This window comes from Perissodus microlepis, chromosome 3 (genome assembly GCF_051167445.1).
Source record: "Perissodus microlepis isolate ML-2025 ecotype Zambia chromosome 3, ASM5116744v1, whole genome shotgun sequence".
NCBI lineage: Eukaryota > Metazoa > Chordata > Actinopteri > Cichliformes > Cichlidae > Perissodus > Perissodus microlepis.
In genome coordinates this window covers 29,520,056-29,535,691 of record NC_140463.1, presented here as the reverse complement: position 1 = coordinate 29,535,691, position 15,636 = coordinate 29,520,056, and the positions used below count along the sequence as shown (strand labels likewise).

The following is a 15,636-nucleotide window of genomic DNA, read 5'->3' as shown; positions in this document are numbered from 1 at the left end:
ATGAACAACTGTTTGTATAGCACATTTATATAGGCCTATATAAATGTGCTATACAAAAATGTGTTGTGTAGCTGCAGTTTTTCAGCTCTTTAGCTTCAGCACTGCTGATATTTCTTTCAAATGCTGCAGAGATAGCAGAAAAATGAATAGCTAGTTGCTAGATGACATATTTTAAAAAGATTTGGCTTTTGAGTAAATAAAAACAGGAGGTTTGACTTTATGATATATGGTAAAATTATCTTTTTGACCTTTTGACAACTTGAATAATCCTTAGCTCTAAAATAATCACATTTAAATAAATTTAATTTCAAAGCTAAATTTTAATCATTTTTTGGCCACTAGGGGGGAGAATTACTTCCAAGGAAGTAAGTAGAAGTAATATGAAGCCACATTTAACTGTGTAACAAGAAAGATTATCATCCCATTGGAGCTATTATCTCATCACTCATGTGTTTAACTCTCATTTTAACACAGTTAACATTTTAAACTCCTCTGCAGACAGTTTGCTATGTTCAACAGTTAGTTAATTGTGAATTGAATATGTTTTTATATGTGTTTGCATAATATTACCACAATTGTATTTACATTTCACAGTTTCTATTTGAGTGTTGATCACCCACCTCCTCTTATTTTTCTTTGTACAAGGAAGGACCAGACAAGCATACAATAAATCTTCTGAAGATGTAAGATACAAATATCAACCAAATAAAAGAATAGAAATGCATAATCATGTGACATGCCTTCAGTGTGTGTTTGTACATACATGTCATATTTCTTCATATTTCATATACTTCGTATATAAGTAGCTTCTGTTGGCATAATTCTTACAGCTTTCAGAACAAGATTAAAATAACATAATTTAACACCTAAGAAATTTAACACTGAAAAAATAAAGTCAACACTACATTAAATATAATTGCTTGTAGTATGAAAAGTGCATTATCTTCTTGTAAGAGAAACCTACCACATAGGTACCCAACAGTGTTTTGTGTGCAAAACTTTCTTAAATATTTAGTGTAAACTATGATAAAGTTTCTGGGTCCTTTACAAATGTAACTTTTCCACACACTTCCAGTTACTATATAAATCTCTATGTAGTTAGAAATATAACTTTAATATTGTTCTTTTTGGACCTTCATTTTTCCACAGTAGAAAATACTTTTCCCTTAATCTCCTTTGAATGTGATGAGGTAGTCGGGGTATGCTTGGTTGTCATGGAACACAATATACATGGTAGGGTTATCAATTTTGTCCACTGCGCTATCGAAGCGGTTGTGAGGCTGCTGGCTGTTTTGGAGTGGAAGCACCTTCATGGTAGCTTGGCCCTGAGTGAAGACGCCTGTGAGGACTCGGGCGACGAACATTAACCGAGAACCATCAGCAGCTGGCTTGGAGCAGGTGGGCTGGGCTGAGTAGCTGGCGTTTACAGCAAAGTAGGTCCCGTGACCGTGTACGGTTGCTGAGTGTAGGAAGAAAAAAAAAGGAAATTAGTAATAGGTTATCATAGATAAAACATGGTGACTTCCAACATATATTACGTAAGTATTGTAAGTCTTGCATTTAATATCCTAAGAGTCCTGTTTGTGTCTATAAATGATGGTTAAATACAACCACATTCAAGACTATAAAATACTTGAAGCAGTCTGCAAAGTTTCAGTCTGTCACCACATAACGGTGGACCAATATAGACACAATGTCAGAGTGATCAGAGCTGTAAAGACTTACATGTATATGTAAAACCCTGGTGTATAGGAGGTAATAATTTCTTAGACAAAGTCAACACTAGTGATTTGTTTTGAAGCAACAGAAAAATGTTGTCTTGTTCAGTAACAATTATCACCGTTTTGCCCAGCAAAACTCCTGTTGAATCCAGTTGTCATGATGGAGTGGCAGTTTTCCTGAGTCGTCCCGTGGTACAGAGGTTTCTCCGCTGCTCCTCCCTCGTGTGCGTTCTTATCAGAAATGTGCTTCTTCTGGGCTTCATAGGCACGCCGCAGGTGAACGTTCTGCAAACGCTCAATCTGACAAGAGAGACCGAAACCAAATGATCAAAGAGATGCCAAACAAAGCAGTGTGGATATTAATTACACCCGATGGCTTAGTTCATGTCTTTATGGTGGTAACCATAAACTGAGGCATGTGTTTCAGGTATGAGAAATTTAGATTACAGCAGTGAATAATTAATGACTTTCTTACTGCAAAACTGAAAACTTTAGAAACTTAAAAATTAAAATAAAAAAAACACTTTACAAACATGATATTTCTCAGGTAGGGTTTGGAGTTTGAATTTTTCATAGCATTTCTGAGCAAATATATTGACATCGGTTCAATGGACCACAGAGATATGGTGGCCAGAAACTGCAAATATCCAACATAGACAGATTGATTGATTGATAAAATAAAATAAAATGTATTTATTTTTTTAATCTGGCAATTAATTTGTTGATACAATGTGACTGATTTCTGTTTCCTTTAATTTCCTGTTTTTCTTTTATCATTTCGATTTTTTATATAAATTTACTGAATAAATATATTAAATCAATTCATGTCTTACATGTGGACACAAAAGGAGAGCAGGTATGTGATGATGTTGCAGTTGCCACGGGTTACAAGACATCATTTCTTTACATAGGAAAAAAAGTTCCTGGGGAAAAATATTTTCTAATTTTTTTTTTTTAATATTCATTTATTATTATTTTTTAATATTTATGCATTTTAAAGGTTAAATAAAATAATAGGAAATTAAATACTATTTATTGATGTTTAAATAAAAATAAATAAACAGTATTTATAGTAAGTCAGTCAAAAATGAAAATATCTATTTGTTACACCCTTTATGTTATCGAAATATGTAATTAATGACCACATGCACTGTTGATATAAAGTCTGGTGCAGTTAATACTTTAATTAGCTTCTTTCCCTGAATGTTAACATGTATCATAATAGCTGACCAGTTAAGCAGACCACATTACAGCCAGTAATGCTCACCAGTTTGCACTGTAACCCCACAATCAACTTTTTCAGCTTGTATGCATGTACTTGTGTTTAAATGTACTTGTACTTGTGCAGGAAAAGCCACCCACCTTCATCACAGTTTTGGGAACAGTTCGTTTGAAAGCCTCCTTCACACTCTGATACTCTGCAGAAGAAGTCTCCAGAGAAACCACCTTCATAGTCTCATTGGCAGCCATGGGGTCCCAGTACAGAGGGAAAGTAAAGTCTGAAAAAGAAAACATGTTTGTTATATTTTATTAGCTCAGGTAACTATTGGTTTGGCATAGGAATGCATTTCCTGTTTTCTGTGACTTTAGTGCTTGCTTGCTTTAACTGATGATAAGTTTGTTAAAGCCCTTTTCTATTCCCATTCTGTTCCTTCAGCTGTGTCTCTATGTTTATCTTCTGTCTCTCTGTCAAGTTTTCATGCTGTGAGTCTGTCATCTCTTACTTCCTGTTTTACTTTGGTGGTATTTCGTCTCTTGCGCTTCGTGTCCAGTTCTTTCCTCTGTCTCATCAATCTTCCCTTGCCCTTTGTTGCGTTCTCTCTCAGCTCTTTTCCTCTGTGTCTTGTGTTTTCTAAGAAGTTGAAAAAGTATTTTTTCTCCTCTGTTTCTTTGTATTTTTAAGAGCTTGGCAATAAAGCTGTCATTGACTTTTACACATTGCATAGATGTTTTAAAATTGGGATTTGGTTCAATCCAGCCACATATCAGTCTTAACACTGTTTGCTATATTGGTGCCCTTCTGACACCAATCTAACACTCCTTTGCAATGCAATTTGAAATCAGCAGATAATGAGAGACTTTAATATTTTTAATATTGAAATTTCGCCATTTCCTGTTTCAAAACTATTTACTGTTACTGTCGTTCCTCATAGTGACTTTTGCAACAATTTTTACTACAAGTACATTTTTTAATAGTTTTTTAGTATAATTATTTCTTTCAAAACCTTAACATTTGTTTATTTAAATTTATATTACTCTCAAGCATCAAACTCCAGTATCAGTCGGGCTCATTTTTGTAACATTTCTGAGAACTATCTACTCACCTGGAAGATTCTCAAGTCGTTTCAGCTTTGTCGTCTGGCTGCTCAGTGGTCGTGTGGCCACCATTGCCTGTACATCAACCTCCCATATAAGTCCCTGTGCATCTGTTATTCCTTCTGTTAATTCGTTTTTTTCCAATTGGTGATTAGCTGATTTGGGAAGTCTTTCCCAGTTACCGTGATTTGCCAGGATGCACCAAACCACTCTGTTGTAAACATCCTCCTCCTCCCTCACTCTCACCTCTCTAGCAAGGTTCATGTACTGGCACTGATTCATTTTCTGCATCACCCGGGTGACCCCGTTCTTTAGTCCGCTCACTGTTAGGGCGCCAGACTGATCAGTTTGCACAAATAAACCCTCAGCCTCCACCAGCTCCTTCAGCTCCATCATGTCATCCTGGCTGAGGGGTTCCAGTTCCTCCTTTGAGAAGGTGTTACTGGAGCACTGTGTGTGATATTGATGCTTCAGCTTTTCCATGGCATCGTCAATGTCGGATATGGAAAGACCCAGAAACGTGAAGATAGACTGCTGACTTGTAGAGCTGATTTGGAGACTGCTGAGGTATGCACTCACAGTAGGAGCAGACTGTTGTTGCTGTTGTTGTTCTTGAAATGACACTGGAAGGTGGATCAAAGAAATAAGCAAGTATTTTCAGTAAAATAATAATTTAATCCCTTTTTATTTTAAAAATTACTACACTAAATAACCACACAAGATGGCAGTTTGTGAATATTTCTGTCACCTCTGTTGATGACAGCTGGGGAATACATCTGCATCGCTTCCTCTTTAAAAGCCAAGAAGACATCGATCTTAATCAGGATGAGGCGGATGTCGGTGAGGCTGTTCATTGATGATGTAGAAGACTTGATCACTCGAAGGATGGCACCTGCCACAACAGTAGGGTCCAACTCGCCAGCACCTGCAGAAACACCACTTGCATTTAGGTGTGTGTGTGTGTGTTTGTGTGTGTAGCACAACAAGACTTGAATGCCAAACAAAATACGTACCAGCAAAGATGGCAGGAATTGCCACAGAGCTGTATTTATACGACTCACAATAGTAAATGACATTACACACAAGTTGGATGAAGTCCAAGTTGTAGACTTCATCCCTTTGTCCACATACATGAAAAATAGCTTTACAGGGGAAGTTTCCAGACTGGGTCACAAATATTTTTCCTCGTTCCACGTATGCTGCACAGAAAGTGACAAAGGAAGCATGAGTGAGAGGCAGATAAGTAAGATGAGAAGATAAATAGCAACTTCTCTATTTCTCACCTGCTTTCAGTTCTGCTTCCACCTCTGGTCCAGCTACAGTTAAGATATCTTTGCATACCCCATCTGTAGAAGAAGAAGAGAAAAAGAACAAAAAAATAATGAATAATTAAATCTGGTCCTGCTAACTGCCCTACATGTATTTTTACAAGGGGTGGGATTTTAATGCATTGATTGCAATGAATTAATTAGAAAAAAATTTAACACGTTAAAAAAAAAGCGCTTTTAATCACACTTTGCATTCCAAGCAAAGGGGAACTTTTGTCAATGCTCGTTTTCCTGGTATACCGATTACACTAGTGATGGTAAATTTGATTCTTTTTACTGAATCGAGCTGAATCTTGTTACTGAATCTTGTTTCCCCCCCCCACAATTTTAATTATAAGCTAGATATATTTCTACTAATGGAATTAGTTTGCTAACAGCAACAAGGATGAGTCAGTGAGTCAGTTGGGCTTGTGAATCATGATTCACGAGTCAGTAAAGTGATTCTCGAGTATTGAACGATTCGTTCACGAATCAAACATCACTAGATTACACTGATGCACACATTAGAGGTAAAAAGAATCAGAATAAAGTGACTTGCTGTGACTGATCGGAGGCAAATTTAATTTCAAAAGACTACCTGACGGAAGCCTTGATAAAAGCATGGTTTTATGCAAACGGTGCAAAAAGGAGTTTGCGTACCATGAAGCACTTCAACTTTACGGTACCATCTAATTGCAAAACATGTTGCAGTTCGAGTACCAACACAGCCACCCTGGGGGCACACTGACAGAGGCGAGGCTGTCGGACACTGGCACCACCAGGCCCTCTGACCACCATCAGTAGGCAACGGGTCAAGTGTCTTACCCAAGGACATAACGATCGAGACTGTCGGAGCCGGGGCTCGAACCAGCAACCTTCTGATTACAAGGCGAACTCCCAACTCTTGAGCCACGATCGCCCCGAGGATCTTCAAAGATCATGTTTAAAAAGTCATCCCCATTTCTGAGCAAACATTCATGAACATGTGTTTACCTTTGAAATTCGTAGAGAGCTATGCCACCATTGTGGCTAAAAAATAATGTCACAGTTACAACATGATCCTCCTGCTCACTATGCTATGTACTTGTGTGCATCCTCAGTTTCACTTACCAAGGATAAAATTTTGGAAGTCTGTTGTGTTCACTACAACATCTGTAGTTTCATTGGTTATGTCACCAAACACCACATGTAGTTTAACCCCACTTTCCACTGTCATGGTTATGTCATCCAAGTCACTGGTGAGGGACCTGAAGATTGCTTAGAGGAAAAAGACCACACATTAGCTATTGTTTGATATTTAATCTGATAACTGAGGGTACTAATGAAGATGGTAAAATATGGCACAGGCTGAATGCTTTTTATCTGCTCACTATGCATTAATGTCACATAATAAAGACAGTCTGAGTAGTGCTAGTTTACCTTGGCCTCCCTGGTTCATATTTAAGCTGAGCTGTCTGTAGACATCGTGGTAGCACTGTAGATAAAAAAACAGAAATAACACAATAAATAATTGATGCCTGCATGTTACAGATCAGATACAGGCCATCAAGTAAGGGTTACCTCCTCAGAATCAGGGTAACCAGGTTTAATGACAATGTGGATGTTTGTAAGAGAGCCAGAGGATGCAGATAATCCAAACTGGTGAATGACGTCAGTCAACACTTGAATAGCTTCTCTCAGTGGGTAGTTTAAAACAATTCCTGGCCCAATGATTGGAATGGCCACTGAACCAAAATTCTGCTGTACACAAAGCTCCAGACACTTCTTCAGACCGTTACCAAGACCCTGCAAATCAAAAGTTACATATTTTTAAACTATGTTTTCAAACTTAACTCTTGGATTGCACACTGCAACTGAGCACACGAGGAAAACCTTGAGGCTCCACAAAAAACTTAAATTTGTTTGCATAAGTCCTGGCTTGGAGTTTGTGGTATATAACATCAAGTTATTCCAACCTTTCAACTATACACAGCAATGATATTTATTTAATTTCATAAAACTTTACTATTCCCAAAGGAAATTCATTGATGCATTTCATTGGTTTTCTGCAGGTAAATTAAATATGAATTAGCTCTTATCCATCACTAGAAGTGTTAATAAAAGTCCTTAATTTTACCTGAACACTCTTTCCTCTTACTCCGTCCCAAGGCAAGCACTCAATGAAGAAAATCTTGGAGCAGCCCAGAGATGGAGGAGCATCAACCAGCTGAACATCACCAGGGGCGAGGGCACAACTGGCTAAGACTGAATCAAACTTTAACTTTAATACATTCCCAGCTTTGGCCAACAAACTCTTGCCAATATTTGTCGAAGTCAGCTGCTTGTTGAGCATGGGGACGACCAGAACATTTGCCTGCAGAATTAATATTGAATAACATGAATATTGATATTTTATTTTGGGACTATGGGAAATAGAATTGAATGGAAATAATCAAACCTGTTCATTTTCTAAACTGCTGAGTTTGATCTTCAGGTTTGTTCTGTTGACTGCAGAGTTTCCAACTGTGCTGTACATGCTGCTGCTGTAGCTGAGAGATCTAGGTGTATCACTGAGTCTGCTGGTGTTTCGTGGTCTTTGCGTGTTTCGAGTGGCTGCAGTTTGCTTCTCTCGGATAATGACGTGACAGGAACCCTCTATCAGCTCTTTAGTCACTTTACCCTCTTCCTGAAAGTACTGCTGAGCCCCTGGTCCATCTAGAGTCAAAGTGTCTACTATCAGACTGTCTAGAGTTGATGTTAGGGCCTCCTTGGCCTCCTGAACATGACATCGAGGACCAGACACAAACACACAAGGATTTGGAAAATGTGAGGCTTGTAAGGTCACCTTGGTCTGCTTCATGCCAATCAAGTCTAGGATTTTATTAAAACAGTAGACAGTGTCATGATGAAGCAGATTGATGGTTTCTTGAGTTGAAACTTGATTCAACTGGAAGTCATGAAGAACTTCATTGAGCTTGGCCACATTTTCACTGTAGCCCACCAGTTGGACTTTGGTTGTTGAGGTTCCCCTGGCGCCTGGCATGTAGCTGATGTCCACTCTGAACTCTCTACTGTTTGCCTCGTTCTTGTCTTTCGTCAGAATTTCTTTCAACCTGTTGAGATCTATTGCACCCTGCAGCTGTACAGTGGCCACTTTAAAGTCTCTCATCACTGCTGCCTCAGCCTCATTCAGAGCATCAGAGGACAAACTGGACAGAACCAGATCTGAACCCACCTCAAAGAAAACAGGGTTTCTGAGGCTCTGCTGGAAGCGAGTTTGGTATTTTGGGATGGCATCACTGGTCTTCATGAAGGTTAGCAGAGCTGTAGGGAACTTAACGCTCTTCTCCTTTACATTCTTAATCAGTTCATCCAGTTTTGCAGCTCCTGACTGCACCTCTTTGTCAGGGCCCTCCAAAGTGATCATGGCACTACCTCTGATGATTGTAACCTCTGGACAATTAGCACGCATTTCTCGATTGAACTCTTCTTCTATGAGCTTGAACTTCTTCTCCACAATCGGCACTTCGTTTTTGGTGGGTAGGCTTTTTTCCAGAATTGCAATCTTCTCCTTCATGGCATCAACCTCTCCTACAACCACAGGATAGCCACTCTCTGTGTAAACTTTGATATCATCTGTCTTAAAGGACGAGTCCTGCAGTACCATTTTCATCTGTTTTGGCTCAAGCACATGATAGCAGTTGTAACTCTCAGTGAGCTGGACGAAGACCTGATTCACCTGATACTCCCATTTCTCTGCAGAACCACCAAATCCTCCTCCTGGCCCCTTGTCAACCTCCCCTCTAACCAAAACCTCCTCTTCATCAAAATTTAGCTCCACTGTGCAGCCGATTGACGACAGTTGTTTTTCGAAAAATTTGTATGCTTTACAGTTGTCTCTCAGGAAAAACAGCAGGAAAACATCTATTCTGAAAGTCTTCTCAAGACCATTTATGTTTGGGTTTGTAGAGCTCTGAAAGAAGAGAAGAAATCAAACAAATCTGTCAATTTATGCTATAAGATAGACTACTTATCATGAACAATTGGAGTGTACCACATAGGCCTGGGCAGTAAATCAAAAACGAATCATAACCTTCATTCAAAAACTCTAATCAACGTACATAAAAAAAAAATGTTGATTTCACAGCAGTTTTCAGTTGTACTGATTCATAGAGTCCTTTCTGTTATGTAAATAAAAACACATAAAATTAATATTTCTCTGTATATGTTTTTTTTTGTTGTTGTGTCTGACTATGACACTGTGTTAGAACAGAAATATGCTACAGTCGAGTTTCTAAAACAGTTTCGATATTGTGTACAATGTAAATGAAAGCAGAATACAATGGTTTGTGAATCAGTTAAAACACGATGTTGAGTTTGTTTACTGGCCAGACTCCTTCAAGCTGATAGGAAGGAAACAGTAACTCAAATAACATTACAATCAAAAATTAACAGCAAAGATTTAAAACAAACAGCACTGAAGTCTTACTTGGTACTATCAAAGTGTACCTAATAAAGTGTCCAGTGAGAGTGTTACCATCTGGCTTTTTATGACCTATGTTTTAAAAAAACACTATCTTTGATTGTATGGAGGTGGAGTAACATACATGGCATTGGTTACTTGCTTGTCTCGTCTTGTCAGTTAGAGTCAGCTGTGCCTCCCTTATGTGTGTAGTTTCCTCGTTCCCCTCTGTGCATTTACAGTGTGTGTTCTCTTGTGTTCGTTACTGGATCGTCTACGTTATTTCCAGTGATAGGAATAACGTTACTAACACGTTACATTTTTTCAGTAACAAGTAAACTAGTTACTATTTCTATCGTTACAATGCCGTTACCATTACTAACAGAAAAGTGCGGTGCAGTGCGTTACTATTTTTCCACAAACAGGCAGTCGAAGCTGTGTTCAGCAGACAATCACTTTTTGGCACAACACCTGGAGCTAAGGGGCAAAACAATCACATGAGTGCAGCTGTTTGACTGAGGAAGAATAAAGTAGTCATGGTAAGCCAGTCACATGACCACTTCAAGATGACAAAGCAACAAGGTGATATATAACAGTTTTTAAATTGTGTTGATAGGCCAGTAAAACCAGAGTCATGATAAACAATATATACGTGGCGTTTTTTCCTGAATAGTTTTGTCACGTTTACTGTCTAAGGACAGAGCTAGCAAGCGCTCTCTGCTTATGAGTAGAGATGGCACAATACCACTTTTTATGTCCGATACCGATATCATAAATTTGGATATCGGCCGATACCGATATGAATCCGATTGTCACGGGTTGCCGGGGCAAGCCGTGTGTGAATTATTAACGGACCCAAGATGCAGACTGCTTAAGTTGTGAGCGAGCTTTATTAACAAAAGGGTGAAACAAACAGGGACGAGGTGAACGAAAACCAAAACTTAAGAGTAATCTAAACTGGGAAAAGCTAAGCAAAACCAAACATGAAACCTTGAGACATGAACCAGAGATGCAGGGAGAAGGCACAGGAAAATGGAGGGGAACAACACAGACAAACCAGCAACTACTAAGACAGAAGACACGACTTAAATACACTCAGAGAAACACAGGGAGATTACACACAGGTGGGGGACACAGCTGGGAGTAATTAACATGATGAGACCAGGGAAGAAAACTGAAAACACACACATAAGACGCAGACCTTCACAATAAAACAGGAAACAGATACACGTAATGACACAACACACAAACTTAACACAGACTGGGGGACACAGAACATAGGAACATGAAACGTGAAAAAAGGAGAGTACAGAAACGATATAGTGTGTTTTTTAATAAATAAAACTGTTTTTTTTTTTAATATCTTGCTGCATTTTGTATAAGTTCAAACCTAAAAAAAACACTAAAGCTATTCTGTTATACCTGTATGCAAAAAATACACTGCACCCAAAATATTTCATAGTTCAGCAACACTGATCAATCTAATAAACTTAAACCTACTCCATCCTCCCTATTCTGGTATTTTAAAGAGTAAGCAACCTAACTAATAGGGTTGCAAACTCCCAGCAAAAAAATAAATAAAATAGGGAACCACCCCCCACCTCATGATGCTTAATCGACGTAATCAACTTTAATTTGATGCAGTGTGAAAAAAAATGCACAGAAATCAATTATTTTTCAAGAACAATTAAATAGATTCAACATCTTTCTTCAACAGAATTGCAGACTGCACAGATGGTATCTTCCCAAAGGAAAAAGTACTATAGCTTACTAGGGTATATTAGACTTAATAGTTACTATATACAGTAATGGACTTCTATACTTTTTACACCAGATTAAAATTTGGGTGTAAGATTCAGATAATTATTTATTAAAAGCTAGACATTTTAAATGAGAATAAGGAAGAGAAGTATGTCTTTGTGCCCCCTTTTCCCTGTTCATGCCCTATCGGCCCCCCTGGCTAAACTTTGCTAGATCCGCCCCTGCACAGTTACCAGCCGTCAGCTACGTAGATCCTGGTGTACAAAGTAATATATATTACTTTGTACACCAGGATCTTTTTTTATAAAAAAAATTTAATTCTAACAACAGCTTATCAAGCTTAAACGTGCTGCTGTTGTTCAGCTGCTGGTTTTCTCTTTCTGGCGCGAATTGGGCGACAAACAAACAAGAGAGACGGACTCGAGACAGAAAAGCCGATCAGCTGATCACTAATCAGTTTCACGGCTGAAGTAGCAGCAGGAGAGAGAGAGAGAGAGAAGAGGCAGTCACTCCATATATTGGTTGTTAAGCTTAACGTGGGAATGCTTTACAAACATTCAGATGAACTTACACACTTGCTTTACTTCTCTCTGGGATAACTTTCTCGGAAATGAAATGCCGGTTTGGTAGCGAGGCTCCAACTGCTCAACCAGACCGCAGACAGGTCTGGCACGCCACAGCCGCTCTATCACGTGATGCATACTGCTCCGACGTGCTACGGTTATGAGCCGAGTTATGCCATGTCGCAAGTTTTGTGAGGTTCTTTTTGATATTTAATGGATGGATTACATTTTTTGTTTCTCTCCTATATCCGATCCAGTAATTTAGGTCAGTATCGGACTGATACCGATACATAATATCAGATCGGTCCATCTCTACTCTCAACACACTCAATCGAATGTCAGCAGCTGAAGAGTAAGAGTTTGTTTTATATTCATAGTGACAAATCGGGTAAGATGCTAGCCAGCCAGTTAAGGGGCTTCCAGGCAGGTTGAGAGAAGATCAAATTTAGTCTGCAGCTCATTTATTGTATATATATATGTATATATATATATATACATATATATATATATATATATATATATATATATATATTTAAACATATATATATATATATATATATATATATATATATATATATATATATATATATATATATATATATATGTATATATATAAACAGGTTATTTGTTCTTTCATGAATTCCAGGGAATTTACATCTGCCAGGAGAGTTAAATTAAAACACCAGTGTCGTCTGGATTGAAGAACGTCTGGAAAACTCATTGATAACACAACAGGGGTATGGTCTGATATTACTATGGCCTGGTATTCACAGGATTGGACCCATGTAGTCAACCGATTATTGATGAGAAAATAATCAATCCTAGAATAAGTGTGGTGTACCTGTGAAAAAAAGAGTACTCTCCTCTGTGGGGGTGTAAATAGTGCCAAACATCAGAGACACGACAGTTGGATAAAAAGGTTAACTCGCTACTCTTAAACTGATTTGGCATATCCGACTCTGACGCTCAGTTTTTACTGTAATCAAAAGTCATGTCTGAAAGTGCAGTAAACTGTACCAGTGATTGGCTTGGCGATGGCTGGTCAGAGATCTGTGGTGAACTTGTCCGGCTCACGGTCAGCCGCACTTGTCCACTCGGAAGAGTGATGGTGTGAAACTTCCTCTGCAAAACTCTCTCTTGATCTAAAACGAGCATAAACAGAGTCACTGAAACAGCCTGCAATTAAACACAAATATAGGAATACATTTTACAAATAACCGACTGTCCTACCTTCTTTTTCCTTAAAACAGATTTTATAAACGCTTCCTCCGAGTTTTTCAAGATTTCCGCAGTCGCCACCCCCGGACTCTCGCCTTTTCTGAAAGTATCTCCTCACTTTCTCCTTCTCTCTGTCTGTAAAGTCAGTGGCTTCAAAAAACAGCGGATACGGATATTCATCCATTTTATCTGCAATTCTACACTGACACGAGAACTTTCAGCCCGTCTAAAACTTGTTGTGCCGCTCTGTGAGTGCCTGTTTTTGTTTCAGTTTCACTTTTAAAGTATCACATCCTCGTGTTTACACTCCCACACCCAGCAATGGGAAAAGTGCGCATTTAAGTCTCAGGGGATTTTTTCAGCTCACCTGCTCTGCAGGTATTTTACAAGGTGTTTCAGCTGTCAGAGTATAACTCTAAATCATATTTATGTCTTAATATGGTTTTGAGAAAGACATTTTACCAGTAATTATGTGAGGTCTGACATTAACTCAAGCTCGAGCTGTTTTCATATTTTCATCTGAAAACATCACAGTAAAATCTACAGATATGACTTTTACTAAGAAGGAGGTAAATAAGCTCAGGAGATTTGTGGCAGTGACTGATTCATGTGATGAGGTCCTTTATGGACAGATGTCATGCCATGAACAATAGCATACATTACATTGATTCTTTAAACAATGGAGAAGTAGAATCAGTTTGTGAATATCATATTGCTGAACAAATTATATAAACATCTTAGATTTTTCTTTCTCAAATAGTTTATTTTAAGAGCAAACACAGTATATCTAAAAAATCACAGGGCAAAAAAGCATTACTGATTTAATACATTTTAAAAACACTTTTAAAGTTTCGTAAAGCTACAGCTACTAAACAAACTCAAAATTCCTTGTTATTAACTGCTGAGGAAATTACACATCTTTCACTTTAGTATTAAACACTGCATTTATATTTGTGATCCTATAAATCACCAAATGTTTTAATTTTCACATGAATGTCTGTTTACAGTTACAGATTTTGTCTTGATCTCCAACAGTGATCTTCCACATTCTCACATGTAGTTTCAAGCAGTAATCTAGAAATATCTAAAGCTCAGAACCCAATCTTTAGTGTCCAACTGAAGTTACCATAAAGTTAAAGTTAGCTTAGTTTATTGTGCATTAAGAAATAATTACATGGTTTTTCAACATATGGTTAGAATAACATTATTGAAATGGTCATATTTTACGTGTAAATTGAGAGAAAGTGACCACACATAAATTATATGTTGAACTGTCTCGAAATCAGATCTGTGCCTCTTTAAATATGTCCTTCCCATTCAGCAGCCCCACCTATAAGGGGTGGGACAATCCGCCTCTTCTATTTTCATCTCACTCTGCTGAGTAAGGACCCAAACTGCGCTGTGGCAGAAGCAGTTACACAAAGTAAAACTTGTGCTATCATGAGAAACCACTTTTCTTTGAATTTACGTTCAGGAATTTAAGCACAGAGACTTTTGAAGATGGATTTATTTGCTGTTTAATGTTGTGTAGTTGAGCAGTTAATTATCCATTTTTTCCTACAGAGTGACTATTTGATTGGCTGCTCAGCCATCTGCTGTGACTGGTTGAATAGTTAATGGGGAAGAGAGGAAAAACAGACACACTGTGGAAGAGCCAGAAATTCTAATTAACAATTAAATACACAGTAGTTTATAAACACACAGAGAGTGAAAAACATGAGTGAAAAAGAAACATGAAGTGCATCATGGGAAGGATTGAGGGTCATCTGCACTAAACATATGCTTTATCAAAAATGGAAGTTTTAAGCCTAATTTAATCTTAACCCACACTACTTTTAAATATCCTAAGAACCAAAAGTAAGCCTGCAGTCTGAGAGCAAAGTGCTCTGTTGGGATGATACAGTATTATGAGGTCTTTAACATAAGATGGGGCCTGACTGTTCAGAACACTGATGGTAAATCAGTGTTGAAAATGTATTAGCTGTATAGGAAATATTCCCCATGATGAAGCACTAACAGAAGATAATGAGGTAATCTGGATAAGCCTTATTATCATTGAAAATAATAAACATGCTTGGATTTGTTATTCCGTCCAGCAAACTGTCATAACGTTCATCAGGCTGATTGGTGCAAGGCGGAGGCACCTTCATTCTGCTGTTGCCCTGAGTGTAAATACCATTGATGACTTACAAACACTGTCTGAGAACCATCAGCACCTGGTTTTGAATACCCAGGGCTGGATGAGTAGCTGGCATTTATAGCAAAGTAGGTCCCCTGACCATATGCAGTTGCTGAAAACAGAAAATAAA

The 15,636-nt window shown here is 38.1% G+C and overlaps 1 protein-coding gene across 1 annotated transcript; it reads right to left on the bottom strand.

Annotated features, from left to right (window-relative positions):
• Positions 1 to 269: 269 nt before the first annotated feature.
• On the bottom strand, positions 270 to 15,337 carry LOC146391041 (protein mono-ADP-ribosyltransferase PARP14-like). The gene is made up of 14 exons (XM_084923929.1): positions 13,340 to 15,337; positions 13,127 to 13,251; positions 7,782 to 9,296; positions 7,461 to 7,697; positions 6,905 to 7,129; positions 6,764 to 6,818; positions 6,455 to 6,601; positions 5,321 to 5,383; positions 5,051 to 5,236; positions 4,786 to 4,962; positions 4,046 to 4,660; positions 3,084 to 3,220; positions 1,841 to 2,021; positions 270 to 1,459 (listed from the first exon to the last, which is right to left on the bottom strand). The coding sequence occupies exons 1-14, from the start codon at positions 13,509 to 13,511 to the stop codon at positions 1,167 to 1,169; spliced, it is 4,128 nt and encodes a 1,375-aa protein (XP_084780055.1). The 5' UTR covers positions 13,512 to 15,337; the 3' UTR covers positions 270 to 1,166.
• Between the last annotated feature and the right edge of the window lie 299 nt (positions 15,338 to 15,636).